The sequence below is a fragment of the Drosophila biarmipes genome, chromosome 2R (assembly GCF_025231255.1).
Source record: "Drosophila biarmipes strain raj3 chromosome 2R, RU_DBia_V1.1, whole genome shotgun sequence".
NCBI lineage: Eukaryota > Metazoa > Arthropoda > Insecta > Diptera > Drosophilidae > Drosophila > Drosophila biarmipes.
Genome location: NC_066615.1, coordinates 6808659 through 6827835, shown reverse-complemented (window position 1 = coordinate 6827835; position 19177 = coordinate 6808659). Strand labels below are relative to the sequence as shown.

Sequence of the window (19177 nt, the reverse complement as noted above, 5' to 3'; positions counted from 1 at the left end):
TTCGCACGCAAAACGATCTGTTCGAGTCGGACCCGATCGCATCCGGAGGTTAGAGAGCATTTAGTCTATGCAGCAGCTTACACTCCCATCTATACTGAATGTAGAGGAGATCGTTTATAGATTCCACGTGAATACGAACGACATTTAATTGTATATAGTCACGCACAGTTCAGTTGTCTTTAGTTGCCGTGCCGTTAGCACATTCAAAAATTACTTACTTTTTATTTTCACTTTGAAATGCAAAACGAAAAACCCTAGCAAACAAAACAAAGTCATATTTACGATTCTACCACTTTTCGGCCTAAACCTAAAACATGCACATTACCAGCAGCGGATCGGCAGCTCCCGCTGGAAAAGGTCATACCAAGAGCGCGTCTGTCTCTAGCCCTCGACCTTCTGCAGACGGATGCGTCTCGGTCTCAAACGACCCGCTCGGAACGAGGTATACACTTGAGTAATTTACCCAAAACGCAGCAACCAAACAAACCAAATTCTGTTAGTTTGATTAACGGATTGTTTTAAATTCAACTCTTCGGTTTCTTCTTTATTATTTCGAATTGGCTGGCATTTTATTTGTTTGGGAGAGTTATGGTGCATTTCGACAATCATTTCACTGAATCATATTCATGAATCATCGACTCGGTATCAGTCACAATGAACTCTGTGGACCCGCCGCCGAAAACCTACAACTGACACATACTATTGGTGTTTTAGAAAACATAAATTGGATAAGAAAAAAGAAAACTAAATTCCCATTGTATTCTAATAAAGTATTTATAGCTAGGTATATACAAAATTAGAGACTAGCTGTTATAGATAATCCCTCAATCAGGAGCCCTATTATAAAATGTATTTAGTTATTTAAGGATATAAGAGGGGGTCTTATCTCTAGAGGTACTCGTGCTGTGCGTGATACTTAAAAACTTGACTCTCAGAAGACATATTTGATGTCTGTAGACAATCCTTTGAAGATTAGGCTACAGTTATTTAGTTAATCCTAAGTTCTACCCTGGATGGATGAAATTTAATCGGTAGCCTAGAGATATAACATTTTTATGATCTCTGTAATTATAAGAATTAGGTGTTTTGTTTGATTTGTTTACTGTTCACTCTCTATTAGTTAATAGTGTTGGCCTCTCCTAGTTTTGTTCTATTCGTTTTGTATTTATCTATTTACCCAATGTAATCTTAACGAGCTAACCAATTTGATCAATTGAATAATGTAAATTTCTTATCTTTTCATGTTTTTTACAATCTTGAACATTGTCTGTTTACAAACCAATTGTCTAATTTTGATAACTACTACACTACCACCATATGTACATCCATTCCTTGTGGCGTTCTAAATCCGCAACTACAAATAACACCACCACCACCTACGAATCTGAATCTGAATCTGCAACAACCTCCTTCGTCCTTCTATCAACGATCGCCCAATTAATGTACTACTCTACTATTACTACCTTTTCGATCGTGCTCGCAATGCAAATTGAAAACCCGACCAAAACCAACAATAATGCGACAATTCAACCATTATTGCTAATCGAATCGACCACCAAACCAATCCGATTTGAAAATGAATGTGCAATATGAATGTGGTTTGCAATGAATTCAATTTGGATTCGAACCGACCAATCGAACAAATTTGGTGAGTGAAAATGCAATCTTACGTTAAGATATATACTTTGCCTCATTCAACCAAGGGTCGTGGGCGTGTCAAGCAGGCAATAATTGCTTCACGGCAATTGTTGTTAGCGTAAATAAAGCTTTTAAAATAGTTTCATCGCCTTGATGTACTGCTCGTTTGTATTGTTCACTCTTTTGGTAATAAGTAACGTAAGCGAACACGACCCTTTCCATATACAGATATATTGCTTAAGTATGTACAACTAGCGTACGGTTTGGTTTTATTTTTCTGATTTTGTTGGTCTACTTTTGTGATTCATTTAATCGAAATTCAATTGGCGGCGGTGCCAGTACTTATTATTGCTCGAGTTGTGCCCAGCATTGTGAAATCAAGTACCGGGCTTACACCCTAATAAAGTGAATAGTTTTTTATTTCGTATTCGCATTGGGAAAGTCCAACAGTCGCGCGAATTTTAGCGATCGAAGCCCAATATTCTTGAATAAGAACTCATTATTATGTTTGTTTCCTCATGCATGTCTGTCTCTGTCAGTAATCTCTATTGACTACTTCCATCGCCAGTATAATTGAATTTTTTCCTCTATTGTGTGTTTTCGTTTAATGTTAATGTTACTGCCTACCAATATCCCAAAATCAGTTTGATATAGTTTGTTATTGTGCTGCTGTTGTAACTTTTGTACCTGAACATACTTACTATATGCTCTCCAACGTACGACATCCATGTCTCTAACCGTTTAATTACTAAATGCGTATTTCCTGCAACAATAACGCCTTTTCTTCTCTACGATTATCGCCTATCGTAATAGGACGTAATGCCGTAGACTTATAAATACGATCCATTTGAAAATGTGCCCCTCCGGAGTAAATGAACTCTTAGAAACGGATTTACGATGGCTGGTCGAACGCATGTCCCACCGATAACGCTTTCATGTAGTTTGGCGGATCCAACCTTCTTGTTTGCCGAGCTTCCAATATACTCTACATTTCATATGTTCATGTCCATAAATGCAACGAAACAGTTGAAGTTTGTCGTAGCCGATTTTATTTATAAGAAACGTATTTTTAAGTGCTTGTCTTCTTAAAAAAATTTACATGATCTATTTTTATTTTTTCTTTTCATTTTGTTTATGTCTGCGACGTGATCGATAAAACAATAAACAAACCATAACCCTTGGTTAACGTCATCAATTTGTCACATCAATCAAACGAACTGCTTGATTCGCGCTGCTCTGACCATCTACACCTGCCTGCCGCCATCCTACATAAACCCCCAACAAAAACCAACCCGACCGATCTTGAAAACGATTACGAAACTCGAAACACGCGATATCCGAAATCACCAATTGGCCAATGACGCTTTGAACCTCTGAAACGAATGGATCCTATTCGGTTTGTTTCGACCCGATGATGATGACCCTACGCCCATTACTCACTCCATTCACCGAACACTATCTCACACACCCGAAACGATCATAACATGTGACGAACGCCCGAACTGTTCTGAACAAACCAAACGATTACACATTGCCAAAACCAAAACAATAAAATATCTAATGGAAAAACAAACCAAATACAAAACCAAACCACAATCTTATACTGATAAAACCATATTCGTTTCCCGAAATGCGATTCATTGGATTTGAATGTACCTCCGACGAACTGATTCGAAACCGATTCGATTTGATTTCCATTCATACCTATGCGTGTATATGTATCGTACTTGTACATATATAGTCTGTTCGATCGACTTAGAATGGCATCGGCTGTTAAATCAAGCAGACACTTTCCAAGGAATGTTCCATCACGTTCAACCTTTCACTCTGGTGAGTTTTCTGTTCACTTATTTTTATTAGTTTTAATGATAATAATTTAATTTTATCCACACCTCCTTCTGCTAAACCCCAACCCCAATTAAAATAAGCCAAAACTAGGCTAAACTCATTCGTAGATGTAACGCGTGTTCGAGAGCTGTTTACTTGTATTATTTTCGAAACCGAAACTGTTCTCATGCCGCATCCGATAGAGCAACCCAGTTGACTCCCGCACTGCACCTCTTCCATACATTTGCATACCAATCGCGCCTCTCCTACTGTTTTTACTGGTCAAGCGACTAGTTACTATGTAATCAACTCGACCCATCCATTTGCTGAGTGTTCTTTAAGTTTTCTACATCGCATCGCTTATGATTTCCGCGATCTAATACTGCACCCTGCACGTTTGTCTAAGTGGATTCGTATTACTAGTATCCTTGCCCCTTTGCATCGAGTCAATCCCAGTTGCCAATCCCACCCACCTGTAAATATCTGTGTGTGTTTGGAAATACGGATGGAAAACTATTCATAGCGACCCAAATTACTCGACGGAAGTAAACTGACATTTGTCTGACTACACTCAGCCATCGCGATTGTACTAAAATAAACTGCAAAGTTTGTGCCCATCGGACAAAGTGCAATGTGATTACGGTTGGCGTTATCGATAGGATCTCGTATAATCTCAAGACTTTAAAGAATTTACTTGTTATTTAAACACTTGAAATATGGTTATCTTATGGAATTAATAAGGCACAGGTAACTTTAAAAGTAAATTAAAATTGTAACAAAGCCCTTCTAAATATATTTTTCCACTATCAGTATATAATGATGAAGAATCGCTTGTTTTACATTATTAAAGTCAAATGTAAGCGTAATATATATACCCTCCCCGTAGTTACGTTAACTTTACTAAAGGTATCTGTACATTTTCCCCATTGTGTCAAAAAGTTATCCATTTATCTAAAACCTAGCAAGTAGCGGCTATAATTTAGTTAGTATTTTTCACGTTGCACTTTGAGCCCAGCATTGGAGCCGTATGTACGTACTCCGAAGTATTTTAGATTGTGTGTACCCTAGAATTACGAGAAGGAGGACCCAGTTAGTTTTAGATTGTTTTGTGTACACACCACCGAGAGTTCGTGAACGACTCCATTCTAACTCGAATCGATTGCCCTCCCTAGGTCAAACCAGAGCACGGAACAACACGGCGCTGGAATACTCGGGCACCAGCGGTGCCTCCGGCGACTCCTCCCATCCGGGTCGCATGAGCTTCTTCTCCAAACTCTCCTCGCGTTTTAGCAAACGGTAAGTGCCTCCCATATCCGATATCACAAAGTGCCAAATTCATTTCTTCAGTTAATGGAATATTACAAGAAAAGCAAATGCAAACTGCAATTCGATACATTAATCTTTCGTTTGTTATTCTTTTTCTTTCATCATTTGGTAATACCTAATTTGTTTTAATTTAATTATAGTTTGTTTTGATTTTTCTCGTTTATCATTTTGTGTTTCATATTTTTGTTTCATTTGTTGCATATCTGTCGCACATATGCACACCAAGTGTGTATGCTCATGTTTATGTTTTGTACCGAGTCCAGGGACTCCGTTCAAAGTCACTGAAACCAGCCCAGAGTTATCGCTACCAAACGCATTGCAAAGCCATGCCCATCAATGCACACAACTATAAAGTCTCGTTTAAAATACCCGTTGGATATGCAGAATTTTTAAAATTAAAATCTTTGAGTAGACTCCAGAAAATACTTTTGAGCTTAGTTTCGAGGAAGGACAGGCGTAAAGCATTCGGAAATCATGATACAGACACCCGAACAGAAGCTAGGGAAGCGGTTTTAAAAATCGGCCAAAGTGTAGATTTCGTAGGCCTTCTTACAGTCAAATATATTCCTAATTAAAAATTAACAAACAATGCACTTGAGGTTTTAATTTTGTGTTCAAAGTCGCACTCAGCTGGTTCTGTTGTGTGCGATTTTGTGTTGTTTAAAACTGTCAGTATCTCGGTATTCGTGCAATACACGTTTCCTTGGCCAATCACCCGCTCACCAGTACCACGTTTGTTTAAGTAACCAAACTGCACTCCGTTAAAAACTAATAACTCAAACGGTAGAGAGAAAGAGGGACATTTTTGGCCCATATACGAAGGCAGCAACCCCAAAAGCTCCCATATTAACCGACATAACTGCTATGCAGCTGCGCAAGTTTTTCGACCGTTTAGGATAATCTTTAACTAATAACCCAATTTAGACAAGTAAATCAGATATTAAAAAGACAACCAGCACTGGCATCGTTTGCATGATGGATCATAAGTGTAATGGGCGCACTTTTACTACTGTTTACCTTTTCTTTTAATGCAAACAAGCAATGAAATGGTTGAATATCTTCCACTAACGATATGCACATGTTTTGTATATGGAATTTCTTTTCTGTTTTTCTGTTTTTGTTTCTTTTCCATTTTTTGAACCGAACGACTTTCAGAAGGAAAGTATGTACGCTCCATGTATATACCACGAACACCCAACACACACACATAACGAACACCCAGGACTTTTGCCTAAGAACGAACTCGACCCGGCATGTGCACCTCATCGGTCCGCTGCACCCACTGTACCCCTAGTTTCGCTCGTTCCGTTGGGTTCGGTGGGTCGGTGGACCGGCGAGGATGCGAGGCACGCGGGTGCCTGTGCCGGGTCGGTCCGCTAGTTAGACGCTCGCAATGCATTGCTGAAACATTTGTATTCCTACCCATATTTAGTTAGCATACATACTACGTACCATACTACTTACATATGTACATAATATATTCTGAATGTGGCTCAGCCCTAGAAACTGTGAGTGACTGCCTGCTCGGTCGGGTTTACCATAACTGTTAAAGTGTCAGTGTCGTCAATGTCTCGAGTTATCATGCCTGACTGTCGATCGATCAGTTGCAATAAACGAAACTATACGGAACTCTAACCACCACATCGATCGCAGAACTCGAATTCAAAATCCGCCTCTGATTCAGGTGCAAGCAAATACAAAACTATACATACAAGCATATGGGACAACGTGCGAAGTACATGCTATAAGGAACTGAATCCATAATCTGATTATCTGATTATCTGGTTACTGATTACCCGACTACCTGATTGGCCGGCACGCAAGGGCCAACGTCTGTCGCTTCCTCTCTACGCTCTCGAATCTCCGTCACACCTTTAGTTTGTTCTTTCCCGATTGATTTCTTTCAAAGCATATTTAAATATTACGTAGTTTTTCTAATCCTGTATATCCACGTTTGCTTTGTACAACTGTGTACTTCCATTATATCACCTCACGCTAGGAAGGCTCTTTTGTTATTGTCTATTTCTTTCATTTATTAAATACATGATCAGTTGATTACAATGTTGCTCTTTGACAAAAAGAAAAAGAGATACCTGTCAGTTGAAGATCAATTGCGTTTACTTTTCTTTTTCTATGAAGAAACATGAAAAATGAAACAACTACCATTATTCCGTTTACTCCTATCTGTCTTCTTTGGTTTCATTTCTGGTATTTGTTTTACCCATTATTAATATTTTTTCCAGCCGTGAATAATTTGTTTAAAATTTTTTCTTTAATTTTAGGCCAAACCAGTAATTAACAAAACAAGCATTAACTACTTCTTGTTAATAGTTCTAAAACTGAAACTGAAACAAACGATTCCCCTAGAGTAAACGCGCGTGACGGAGAGGTTCAGATATGAACAGACAGACACAGATATGGTCGAATCCAATCGGATCGCTCGGATCGGATCGCATCGGCTAGGGTACGACCCTGTTCCCGTTCCCGTTGCCGTTGCCGATCCTAAAGCGATATCGGTATCGCTTCCGTATCGATTTCAATCCGACTCCGGTTTCGATTCGAACCCCTTCAAATGAACACCGACAACGTTGAGTTCCGTTGCGTTGATTGAAATTTCACAAATACGCCTATGTTTTATTACAATTATTAACTAATTATACATATAAATTTATATAAATTAAAGATACATATACATATATATTTAAAAGTAAAGCAACCACAAACGAAATAACGAAACCCTTTGTTTTCATTGTTTGTAAAACGATGCGAGGAGCGACCAGCGAAAGGCAATAAAGATATCTAACAAGTTATACAAAGCGAAGCGAAACCGAAACAAACAAAAATCAAATGAGAAACGCAAGTTACGATTAATGCAATATCAGAGAGAATCCTGACTACAATTGCTGTCACTGTCACGATTATGGATTACATTAACTGCTAATACTACACCTACGAGTACTACCTAAACTACATATATATTTATGTTAAATGCGTATCGCAATTATAGTTAATAAAGCATAAAGTATCACTGAGGAGGTGACCGTGAGAAAAATCCGCAAAGTAAATTAATTTAAGCCTACTCAACCGAACCGATCTGAACCGACTAGGGTGGTGTTTTCGCCTACTGCATTGTCCTATAATGACCACAATTGCAATTTGTGTATCGATGATCTTGATTAATTAGCGATCTTTGTATTTAAATGTATGTGTATGTATGTATGGATCTGTATTTGTATTCCGACTTGAGCTTGAAATAAATTGTATCCGTGGATCATACAATCAGATATCAACCAACCAACCAAACAGCCAGCCAGCCAACTAACGATCTTGCAATTCATAATCACCCAGAGCCAGATGTGCAGCGTACCTAGTGTTAAGCATACCACGTAGTCACTAAAACAGAGCGATACATAAAATTATACTTAAATTCAAGGAATAACAATGTATTACCACTAGTGCATGTGACCATTTTATTTGTACAGATGATTATCTATAGATCGTGTTATCGTCGGGCGCCTTCAGTGGCTCGATCAGTAGTTATCTATACATATTAAGTTTCAAAGAAATAACGCATAATTAAAACAATTGATAATTTAATAAACCCATAATAAATGATGTGAAACATTTGTGAGCAAAGAATATCCCCACATGCATTTCTATTTTATTTCATTATCCATTAACACTTGCATTTGCTGGCCCTGCGCCCTAAGAGTGGTTAAATCCGCTGGGAGTTTAGTTATGTCTATTCTGAATATTAATAGATCTGGGAGTTAACCTTAAACGATAACTGGTTCACTGACAAGCCTTGAATGAGACCTTAAAAAGTAAAAAATATAAATTTATAAATTATATTAACCTTGATTTAATTTTAAAAAGCTTGCAGCTTGTGTAGTTGTTCAAAAAACTAATTTCAAAATTCATAAAACGAAAGAACCCAACTTTACAATTCCAAGTGAAAGAGTGAATAACGTGCAAATGTTACGGCTGAGGGCCGAGAAACTGTCGAAATTATAAATTGGTTATGTATCTTTCAGTCCAACGACCACAGATGAGGCGGCGAAGCCAAGGGTCTTACGATTCACCTGGTCCATGAAGACCACATCGCCACTTATGCCCGATCAGATAATGCAGAAGATCAGGGAAGTGCTCGACCAGAACAACTGCGACTACGAGCAGCGCGAGCGGTGAGTAATAAAGGCAAGTTTTGAGATGTAAGGTTGCTTAATGATGTATCTTTTATCAAAACAAGATTCGTCCTTTGGTGCGTGCATGGAGACCCAAATACCGACTCCCTGGTGCAGTGGGAAATTGAGGTGTGCAAGCTGCCACGCCTGTCCCTAAATGGAGTGCGCTTCAAGCGAATTTCTGGTATGCCTTCGATGGGTTTTAAAGTAATGGTTCAGTAATATAAAATAAAATTGTTTGCTCTGCAGGCACCAGCATTGGCTTCAAGAACATTGCGTCTCGCATTGCTTTTGACCTCCGGCTGTGACTTAACCAAACGAACAACGAGGGGTATGCGGCCGCCGCCGCCTTGCGGCCCACTGATCCATCCGACACCATATCCACCGCCAACTGTCGGAGGGCAAGCAACGACAGCACCTCCCGGCTGTCGGAGCTATCGCTGCTATGTCGCTCACTCACCAGCCAGCAGGGCTCCCAGCGACGCAAGAAGAGCCGGCTGTCGACTGGCGGCAGCGAGGATCAGAAGAAATCCAACTCGTTGCTATCGGCGTTCCAAATGTACTCGCCCTTCAGTTCCAAGGAGAACTTGCAGTCCAGTGAGGAGGTGGAGGATCTGCAGGTGATCGACACACAACCAGGACATTCTGTTGATGTACCCCTCTTCGCCGACTTCAGCCCAATTAATCCAATTATGGAGGAGGATGGTGAGGGCGTTGAGGGCAAAACCAGTGAAGCCAAGGGCCCCGGCGATGCCAGTGGTCAAAAGGGCAAGGGCGAAGGCGGCGGCGGCGGCGGTGGTGGAGGCAATCGATTGAAGAGAAACATCAAGCACACCGGGAGCCTGATTGTGCGCAAATTGACTGCCGGCAGGCACAGTGATGCCGACAAAAAGGGTGCGACTGGAAAGAAGGAAAAGGAGAAGGAGCAGCCGGAGGCGGCGGCCACGGATAAGGAGAAACCAAGCAGCAAGCCGGAGGGCAAAGTAGCCATGCTACGCACCACAACCCTCTAATGCAATGGAACATGGACGTAGCATGGGTATACGATTAGTTGTGGGGCAGTTTGTATCTATTGAATGAACGATTATGAAGGCAATGCGGCGAACCCCTGCTGGAATCTCAAGAAAATATTAATGTTAGCATCTCTCCGTAGATCGAACGTAATGAATATATATACCTACACATTACAATCAAGCAGACAAACTCCTCTATCTATCCACACTGACATGCATTAGCACCCGCATAAATACGCACATATTTACATACGTTAATTAATAGGAACCTAGTTAATGGGCCAGCAATATTGGTCATCGAGCCTCACGCAAGATGAAACACACGTGAATACAGGGGTACCAGAAACACCACTCAATAAAATAATAACAATAAATATTAACAAGAAACCAATCACCGCTCTATAAACTGCATTTATGTGTCGATATCCAGTGAACAATTTTTGCTTGGCAAACAAACGATCAAAGAACACAAATTAATAGGTATCCGACTCGGGTTGTTTCTTTTTTAAAGCAAGTTTTCGAGAATACCGGGCGTGTCAGCTTATAACGCTAGTGTCAAGGTGTGATTTTTTTCGTAAAATACAATGGTATCGCAAGTCCGATAGTCGAAGCCCTAATTCTACTATTTATAATAAAACGTGCCCAACCCCGACCCCAATACCATTTATTGTAATTATTAGACCCGTGCTCGAATATATAGTTGGTACTTATACCTGACATTTTGTTTATTTCCTTCAACCTAAGCAGTTCATAGAACACACAGACAAGAAATGAATGTATAAACTATTAAGGCTACAAATTTACTAACACCACCATTCTGGAACATGCAACACTTAGATGCAATGATGGCCAATTGTTACCTAGTTTCCGCTAAGTTCACTTACCCCGAGGAAAAGACGAGCCAGTGGCTTTAGCGCCATTCTACACGCTATTGTTGAATGTTTCTGAAGCAGACCGTAGTGTGTTACGAAAGAGAAAGTAAATGGGATGTGAAGGAGGAGCGATCTCAAGTGAGATGTAGAAAAAAGACGACCATCTAAGTTGTGGAGGCTCAAAAACAGTCTATATATACCAAACATATACATAGTTGCACATCAAGTTGTCTTCATCATGATTGTAACGCATTTCTGTAACTCTTAACTTTCGAGAGAAGCATGCATCGTTTTATATATTTGTTGTTAGATGACAGCTAATTGAAACTTATTAATAAACACTAGGACTAGGCGAGAACGCGCATAAACACACATAAGTATATAATACATGCATAAATATATACAGCAAGCAGCTTATTACATATTCGCCGAAAGATATCCATAGTAGACAGCTGGACTCCCTTTCCGAAAAGAGACATATATCTACAGCCCTTCTATGTTTTTGTAGTCGGCAATCTGCGGTCAGTAATATACATTCACGCACCCAGATCCACTTGCACAATTCGCTAGTTGTCTACTTATTTCTGGTATTTATTTCGGTTTACAAACGGTTGAGTTAATGTAAAACAAAGCGAAATGATTGAGAACACCATTAAATCAGAATTACGATAAAGCCGATTATAGAATTTACGAATAATCATGTTGTAAGAATATCTGATATACATACATACATAGATGTTTTAATTAATAAATACAAAATGGCATAACTATAATTAGTGTCGTGGTTTCCTGCGTACAAATAATTTAAGTGGTTTGTAAGTCTTCTGGTTAAAGTGGCATGTGCGATGCGAGATGAAGCGAACTGTGCGTGGGCCTGCCAATATTCTCAGAGTTCGTCATCTATGTTGAAGTCTTCTGGTGGGAAATCGCCAACCGTGACGGATAATGGTGACACAAAGCCGCCGTAATTGGGAGCACAGCTAAAGTAGGCCTTGCCGCCGAAACTGGAATGGGAAAGTAGAGAGGCTCGGTTAAGGAAAAGGGGGATTTTCGATCAAAACTAAGCTCGAAACTAAGAAGTTCATGCACCGAACTGTGTAAAGTGTACCTTCCATTGTTTTTGCCCAGGGGTTCATCGTATTCAACGCCAATGAAATGACCAGTTTTTCCTTCCAACGGACCATTATACCTAATCGTTCCCCTTCTGGTTGGATTACCGGGCACCGTCACCTGTAGATAAACAGCTAGATGAGTAAACTCCTCCGGACCCACTCAGTAAGTAGTTCACCTCGCATCTGCCACCCAGAACACAGAGCTCCGCCCTCTTCTGAACCTCCTCTGCCTGGAGACGCCTCTTCTCCTCCGCCTGCTGCATCTCCTCCTCGTTGTACTTCCCCATGCGGTTCTGCTTCAGGTAATGGCGAACGGAATCGGTTCTCTGGTCGTACTGGTCCATGGACAGTTCGAACTTCTCGACGGGAGCACTGTCGAACGAGAAGGTGGCGAAGCTATCGATCACATGCAGGCGGAGCCCATCACAGTTGGCATAGAAACCCAGCTGGGCGTCGTTGTTGTCCAGCGTGGCCAAGCAGGTGTCTCCCTTGAAGACCTGCACCTTCATGGTGCCCGCACACCCGCCCGTCAGGATCTCCAGCTTGCTCTATACAGGAATATGTTAATATTATCACTTGGTATATTTATCCATTTAAAGACTCACCTTGAGCTGAGCAACTGTTAGATCCTTCGCGAACTTCACCTCAAAGGCCACTGCATCGTTGTGCGAATTGGACACATTTGCCTTGATGAAATCCGATTTGCCCGATTCAATTATTTGCGACATATTGTGACGCTCGATAAATATTGATATGGAGAGAATAAATTGTGAAGTTGTCCAGAAAAACCGTATGTTAGGCGGCTATATTGATTGAAAGGTGACTAACAAAAGCCGTGTAGGCAGTAATCAAAAAAAGCACTAAAGCGTTTCATGGAGCTTAGGGAAAAATACTAAAAAAATACCACGTATTGCCGTTCCGGTTCGACTAGTTTTAAAAAGTCAACAAGAAAAGAAGTTAACTTCGGCAAGCCGAAGTTTGTATACCCTTGCAGTTATAAGAAATAATCAACTTTAGTAACACCATGCCAAATTTTTAAGGATTGTTGCTGACTTCAGTGAAATAAAAAAAATGATTTCATTCCTTTTTAAGACCATTTTTTGACATCTGTATGTTGGAGTGGTCGGACTTTTATTAAATTGAATTCGAAATTCTTAAAAATATAAGAAATTATATTCCCTATACTATAGATAAAATGTCAAAAAGCCCCAAAGCTATAATGTATAATCATATTATTTTCCCACCAATTTTCCGAACGTTCCTATGACAGCTATATGATAAAGTCCTCCGATTTTTATAAAATTTAATTCGAAATTTAGAACTAACTAAAAAATGTTATTTCCAAGCTTAGAAGGCTATATGTTAAAAAACACCAAAGATACAATTTTTCAAAATGTTCGACTAATTTTACGATTGTTGACAGCTATATTAAAAATTTAAATTACCAATTAAAAATGCTATTTCCAAGCTTAGAAGGTTATATGTTTAAAAACACCGAAGATATATATTTTTTTTAATTTTTTCCCCAATAGTTCCTATAGGAGCTATAAGATATAGTTGTCCAATCCGGCTGGTTCCGACTTATATACTACATGCAATAGGAAGATGACTTTTATAAAGTTTCAGCCCGATAGCTTTAAAACTGAGAGACTAGTTTGCGTAGAAGCGGACGGACAGACAGACGGACATGGCTAGATCGACTCGTCTAGTGACGCTGATCCAGAATATATGTACGTTATGGGGTCGGAAACGTCTCCTTCACTGCGTTTCAAACTTCTTACTGAAATCATTTTACCCTCTGCAAGGTTATAAAAGGGGGAAAAGTTAATACGAAGCGATCTCCCCGACTTTCCTCTTTATGTCGATGACTACACATTAACTATGGTTTTACTGGTTCTCAGGAGCTGGGAGAGAAAATTGTTTCGCTTTTGAGTTTTCCGAAAGTAAACAGAGGAAAACGAAATATTAAGAGCTAATATTTAAGGTAGGATCAGATAATATTTAAATTTAAACAATATATATCACCAATGGCGACTGTAATGGTGGAAAATGAATGTTAATAAACAAATAATTTCTATTTCTTCTTCAGCAACTAATATTTCGTTCTAGCTTTCGAAAATTGTTATTACCTTTTCTGAAATTATAGTGATCACTTGTATTGTAATTACATTCCCGAACCCTTTAAGAAAAATAAAGAAAATGCATAGCTTTGGTGATTTATAAAGTGTATTTCGTGCTTTGCAACTTATATGTATATATTTTTGGTGTTGTGTTGTTATGTGCAGTCTATTCGTTTTCTTCAGTTCTTTAAGGTTTTGAACTTAAGAAGCTGCCAGAATGTAGGGACGAATGTCCTCGACATCCAGGAGCTGTTCCGGGGCCACGTTTTCGCCACACATGGGGCACTCTCCATTTTCCGACAGAATACTGGAAGTAGGCAGTCATTAGTACTGTAAGAGTGACAATGTTAATCAGGAACTCACTTCTCCATCTCAGCGCGGAAGCAAAGAAAATCGCATTGGGGACACGAGGTCATGAGCTGCTTGATGATGTGCTGACCAGTGGCGATGCAAATGGGCAGGGTGGTCTTGCAGCTGTAGCAGGTCACCTCCATGTTGGCCAGGTTCGAGTCGCAGATGGGACACTCCATGGTTTCGTCGTCGATCTCATCCCGCAACTGCTTGATACCCTTGGGAGCCTTGCGCACGATCGATTCGATCTTCTTAGCATATCGGGGGTCTAGTTGGTTCCGGTAATCCGGACGCATCAGGGTGGATGCGTAGGTAAACGCCGACTTCTTGAGACCAGCTCGATGGCACTCGATGACCGTGGAGGTCAGAATAGGAATGATATCTGAAAAATGGCCAAACATCAGACACCAATCAAAAATGATAGGCCTAGACTCTTACGCTCCGGAAACTGGGAAATGCAGGCGGCCACTTGGACCAGAAGTTTGGCGGCTAGCAAATGATTGCCCAGCTTTACGTGAATCCTGACCAAGGTGTAGCGATGAAGTAAGATGAACTGGTGTCTCATCTCAGCCGTAACTGAAAGATTATTCCGGCGAAGCTCCTGGTACATGGAGTAGAGCAGATCTCTGGCCGACTTGTAATTCCCAGCAATCTGTTCCTGGTTGGCGATAATCACCGCCGTCTTGGCCGCATCCTTGTAGTGCTTCCTTGCCATGTACAAACGGAATAGATACCGTGGATCCTTCGGTACTCCATCCACTTCGCCCAGGAGGAACTCGATCAGCTGGGAGGCCAGCTGCTCGTTGTTCGAGGTGGCCACGCAGTCAATGGCCAGCGACAGAGAGACCTGCTCCTCGTTGTTAAAGGCCGAGGCTTTGAGCAGAAACCTCAGCGACTTGGTAAACTCCCTGGCCAGAAAGTAGTACTTGCCCGCGAGAAGGGTGTACTTTTCACCCTCAAAGTAATGGGCCAGGGCCAGATAATCCGAGGATTTGGCGTTCTCATACCGCTCTAGGAGCTCTCCGTGACGCCGTAACTTGTTGTGACGTTGGGCGAGGGCGAAGGCCTCCTCCACACAGCCGCAGATGACCAGGAACTGGAGTGCCTGCTCCACGTCGCCGATCTTCTGGTAAAACTTGGCCAGCAGCTTGGCCGAGTCCATGGAACGTGACTCCAGAACGATTTCGGAGGCTGCATGGGGATCGCACAGGTGGTCAAGATAGATCCTAACACAGGCATCCAAGTCCCCGGCAATGCGGTAGCTCCTTATTGCCTCCTCGAAGTGGCCATCGTTCTCCTTAGCCTTCGCATAAGCTGAATGAAGTTTGGTGCTCTTCACCTTGGGCAGGACATTATTGGCCTTGTTCCACATCTTCAAGGCAATGTAGTGGCCACAGGCCTCGTCATAGAAGCCCCCTCGTTCGTACAATCCTGCTGCCTCGGTGAGGTGTCCCACGGTGGCCAGCAGTTCCGCGCAGTCGAACAAAAGCTGCTGGTCCTCCAGCTCCACGGCATATTGAATCTGTTATGAGAAACAAAATCAATTTTCTAGTTATGTTAAAAAGTATGTGGTTTACCCCACGCCTGAAGTCTCCTGCTCGGATAGAGGTCCTAGCAATGCCCATTTTGCAGAGACGCACATGCTCCTCGAATTCGGGTGAACTCTCCATTAACGCAGCTGTTTCAGCATCTTTACTATTGATCAGATCCTCCTTGTAGCCCTTCTCGTAGTGATAAAGCGCATCTGCATAGTTTCCACTGTAAGGAACGTCATTTAAGTCTGAGGTCAGGATAGGAAAGCGGATGACTTACGTGAACTCCAACTGCTGTGCGTACTCTCTAGCTATGTAGGGCACCTCCTGGGGGTCGTTTTTGTGGGCCAGGAGCAGCGCCTGGTCCCATTGCAGTAGGTCCCGACAGAGTTCAAGAGCTGCCCTGGTGTAAACTCCCCTTAACATGTGCTCCTTCGCCTGATCGTACTGCGCCAAGAGCATGCAACAGCAGCCAATAAGCATGTCCAAATCCTCGACGTAGCGCAGTTCCTCCAAAGCATTCACCAGGGCAGCGTCACCCAGCTGGCGATAGGCTCGAATGGCTGTTGATATATGGAAATGTATGGATACTGTGGAAAAGAAAGGAGAATTTATTACCTATGTCCGGTTCCAGATCGGCAATGGCCTGCTCCCCAAACTCCCGCCAGGCGCTGCTCTGGTTCATCTGCTTGCACACCTTGTAGGCCTCGTCGTAGTTCCTCAGCCGCAAAAGCACCTGAAGATTCGCCGTCTGACTGTTGCTGGGATTCACGACGTGTGTACTGAGGGACTGGGTGGCGTACTGACCACCATCCACGTGCAGCGCCATTTCCCCGCCACAGAGCAACAGGGGAAGCTGACCCGGATTCAGCTTGGACTCACCCACCTTCAAGGTGTGGGTGCCCTGCACAGAGTGGCGCACAAAGGCGTGGGTGTTCACCATCCTCGTATCGTAGCTGATGAAGATGTTCGGTTGCGTGAGATCCCAGAGACAGCCGAGGCACTGCTTGGGGATGTCCGGGATGAGCAAAGCCTCCTCCACGACGGGCAGAAACAGGTAACCCTGAGAGTGATCGTCTATAAATATTACCTTGGTGCCTTCGATGTCCATGAAGAGCTGCCGGATGCCCATACTGTGCCTGTAGATGGTGCAACTGTCCCACTTTTCCAACGAGTAGAACACCAGGTGGCCTATCTGGGATTCGAAAGGGAAGTCAAGATCACTGATTATTGTACAAACAAGATCGAAGGTCAAATACTTACATCAGTAGCGAAAATCAGCAGCTCCTGGCTAAGGGCAAAGCAAGTGATCACCGCATCACTGGGCATGTTGGGCAACGCGGTGGGGAAAACAGACTGCAACTTATCCTTGCAGTTGGGATTGTCGGTGGCGATGGCCTGGAGGATCAGCTGGGGTGGACAGAGGGCCGCACAGTAGTCCGCATTCAGCTTCATACTCTCCACGCTTCGCGGGAAGTCGCGTTCGCTTAGAGGTCGGGGCTCCTCGCCCAGACTCTTTCCGAGATCATAGAACCATACGTGCTTTTCGATTCCTGCAGCAAAGTTATACGGACCCACGGCCATGAAGGTGGGCTCTCCCTCCAGGGGCAGCCGGAAGGGCAGCATCTTGGTCTTGTCCGGAGCATACACATAGATAGACACCTCGGCCAGGCTGCTCAGCAGCACGATGCGGGGAGCAGAGACGGCGAACAGGTTGGGCAGCTTGGTCACGTAGATGTAGACAGTGCCATTGTTGGTGGTCACCGCCAGCAGTTGGCCATCGGGCGACCAGTCGATCATCTGGACGCCGGCATGGTCAGGCACGGTAATGATGCGCTCCGTCTCCTGGAGATTCGTAATTGAGTGAATCTTGATGCTACTTAAGGATTCAAGAAAATCATTATCATCACTCCACCCTTAGTCTCGTGAATCTAAACATTTACTATTTACCTGTCGTCCCCGCAGGAGGCCACTATGTCCAGTGTGGGGCAATAGGCCAGTCCGGTCAATGTGTCCTTGTGGTTCTTCACCTGCCACAGCTCCTGACCCACGTCCTTGGGGTGCGTGGAGATGGCCACCACATGGCCGTTGGAGAAGCCCAGTAGTATGTATCCATCGCCGAACCACTTGTGCTGCATCAGCGACCCGTAACGACTCTGGAAGCCCAGCTCCGTGGGATTCTCCGGCTCGGGCAGATAGTAGAGGAACAGGGTGCGCTTGCCGATGATCATGCTGATGGCATTGTCGCCGGCAATGCGCTCGTCGTTGGCCATTTCAGCGAAGTACATATCGGTGGGAGCGTCCCGCAGCTGGACGACGCGCACCGTGTCCCCATCCTCGTTGCTGAGCGAGAAGCTCTTGTCCTCTGAACCGAGGGCCAGCAGATTCTGGGCGGACCAGGCGCCGCAGGTGATGCGCTTGCTGTGCTTGCCCAGCACCGGGGTGGGTCGCTTGCCACTGCGGTGGTTGTAAATAGCCAGGTTTCCGCGTCCGGTGCCCACGGCCAGGAGTTGCTGCTGCTTGGACCAGAGGATGCAGGTCAACGGATCCCGCAGGCCCGTCTCCACGCTGATCTTCTCCTGGCTGTTGTAGTCCCACAGCGTTATGTTCGGGGAACCACTGGTGATGATGCCCAGTAAGTCGCCCTCTTGGTCCCAGGCGAATCCCGAACAGAGTCTGGGAAGAACACTATGAAGTGAATACTACTTTGGGAACTGGACTGGCTCACCCTGAGAGAATGATGCGCTGCACCAGCTGGCCCTGGCGGTTGTACAGAGCCACGGAGCCATCGGTTCCAGTTGTGGCCAGCAGAGCCTTCTGCCAAATGAAGTACACATCTCCGATCCCGTGCGGCTCCTCGTACTTGTAGAGTATCTTCTCAAAGGACATGATTGGCTCGGTTTCTATTTTGCGGCAGCGAGCATTCTGCATTTACAATTTTCCGGCTTTTGTTTATGACTTTTCCGTTTCCATGGCAGCGGCGACTACAACTACCAGAGCAGTTTCACCTGTGTAGGTGCATTCCTATTACACCTGTTGATTTTCGCACTGGCTTTTGAAAAATTACACCTGCATGGTGGAGCATTAAGTTGACTTCAATTGGTTTTAAAACTTATTATATACATGGTTTTAAGCTTTAGAATCTAAAGCAATACATGATTGATTTCTTAGTGCTAATTTTGATACATTTTTAAATTTCAAA

The 19177-nt window shown here is 43.0% G+C and overlaps 3 protein-coding genes across 28 annotated transcripts in view; 1 reads left to right on the top strand and 2 right to left on the bottom strand.

Annotated features, from left to right (window-relative positions):
• LOC108026619 (MAP/microtubule affinity-regulating kinase 3) overlaps positions 1-11633 on the top strand; it is a 32690-nt gene extending 21057 nt beyond the window's left edge. For 12 of the 25 annotated variants that reach the window (XM_017097608.3, XM_017097625.3, XM_050887898.1 and 9 more), the window contains 6 exons: positions 329-442; positions 3380-3468; positions 4638-4761; positions 8826-8975; positions 9041-9159; positions 9225-11633. In XM_017097608.3, coding sequence (XP_016953097.1) covers positions 329-442; positions 3380-3468; positions 4638-4761; positions 8826-8975; positions 9041-9159; positions 9225-9283 — 655 coding nt within the window. In that variant the 3' untranslated portion in view covers positions 9284-11633. Of the gene's footprint in view, positions 1-328; positions 443-3379; positions 3469-4637; positions 4762-7073; positions 8431-8825; positions 8976-9040; positions 9160-9224 lie in introns of those variants that run through there. The other 13 variants (XM_017097631.3, XM_017097630.3, XM_017097619.3 and 10 more) reach the window with 7 other exon arrangements.
• LOC108026623 (tubulin-folding cofactor B) lies at positions 11431-12810 on the bottom strand. The gene is made up of 4 exons (XM_017097635.3): positions 12578-12810; positions 12149-12520; positions 11969-12090; positions 11431-11864 (listed from the first exon to the last, which is right to left on the bottom strand). The coding sequence occupies exons 1-4, from the start codon at positions 12698-12700 to the stop codon at positions 11747-11749; spliced, it is 735 nt and encodes a 244-aa protein (XP_016953124.1). The 5' UTR covers positions 12701-12810; the 3' UTR covers positions 11431-11746.
• A 1233-nt stretch (positions 12811-14043) lies between these two features.
• Positions 14044-18993, bottom strand: LOC108026966 (WD repeat-containing protein 19). Of its 2 annotated transcripts, none has more exons than XM_017098181.3 (9): positions 18704-18993; positions 17926-18651; positions 17239-17854; positions 16594-17170; positions 16256-16538; positions 16021-16201; positions 14882-15965; positions 14456-14825; positions 14044-14399 (listed from the first exon to the last, which is right to left on the bottom strand). In XM_017098181.3, the coding sequence occupies exons 1-9, from the start codon at positions 18904-18906 to the stop codon at positions 14294-14296; spliced, it is 4146 nt and encodes a 1381-aa protein (XP_016953670.1). In that variant the 5' UTR covers positions 18907-18993; the 3' UTR covers positions 14044-14293. The 2 variants fall into 2 exon arrangements, with proteins under 2 accessions (XP_016953670.1, XP_016953671.1); XM_017098182.3 differs by having other exon boundaries at positions 17239-17851; positions 18704-18988.
• Positions 18994-19177: the final 184 nt, after the last annotated feature.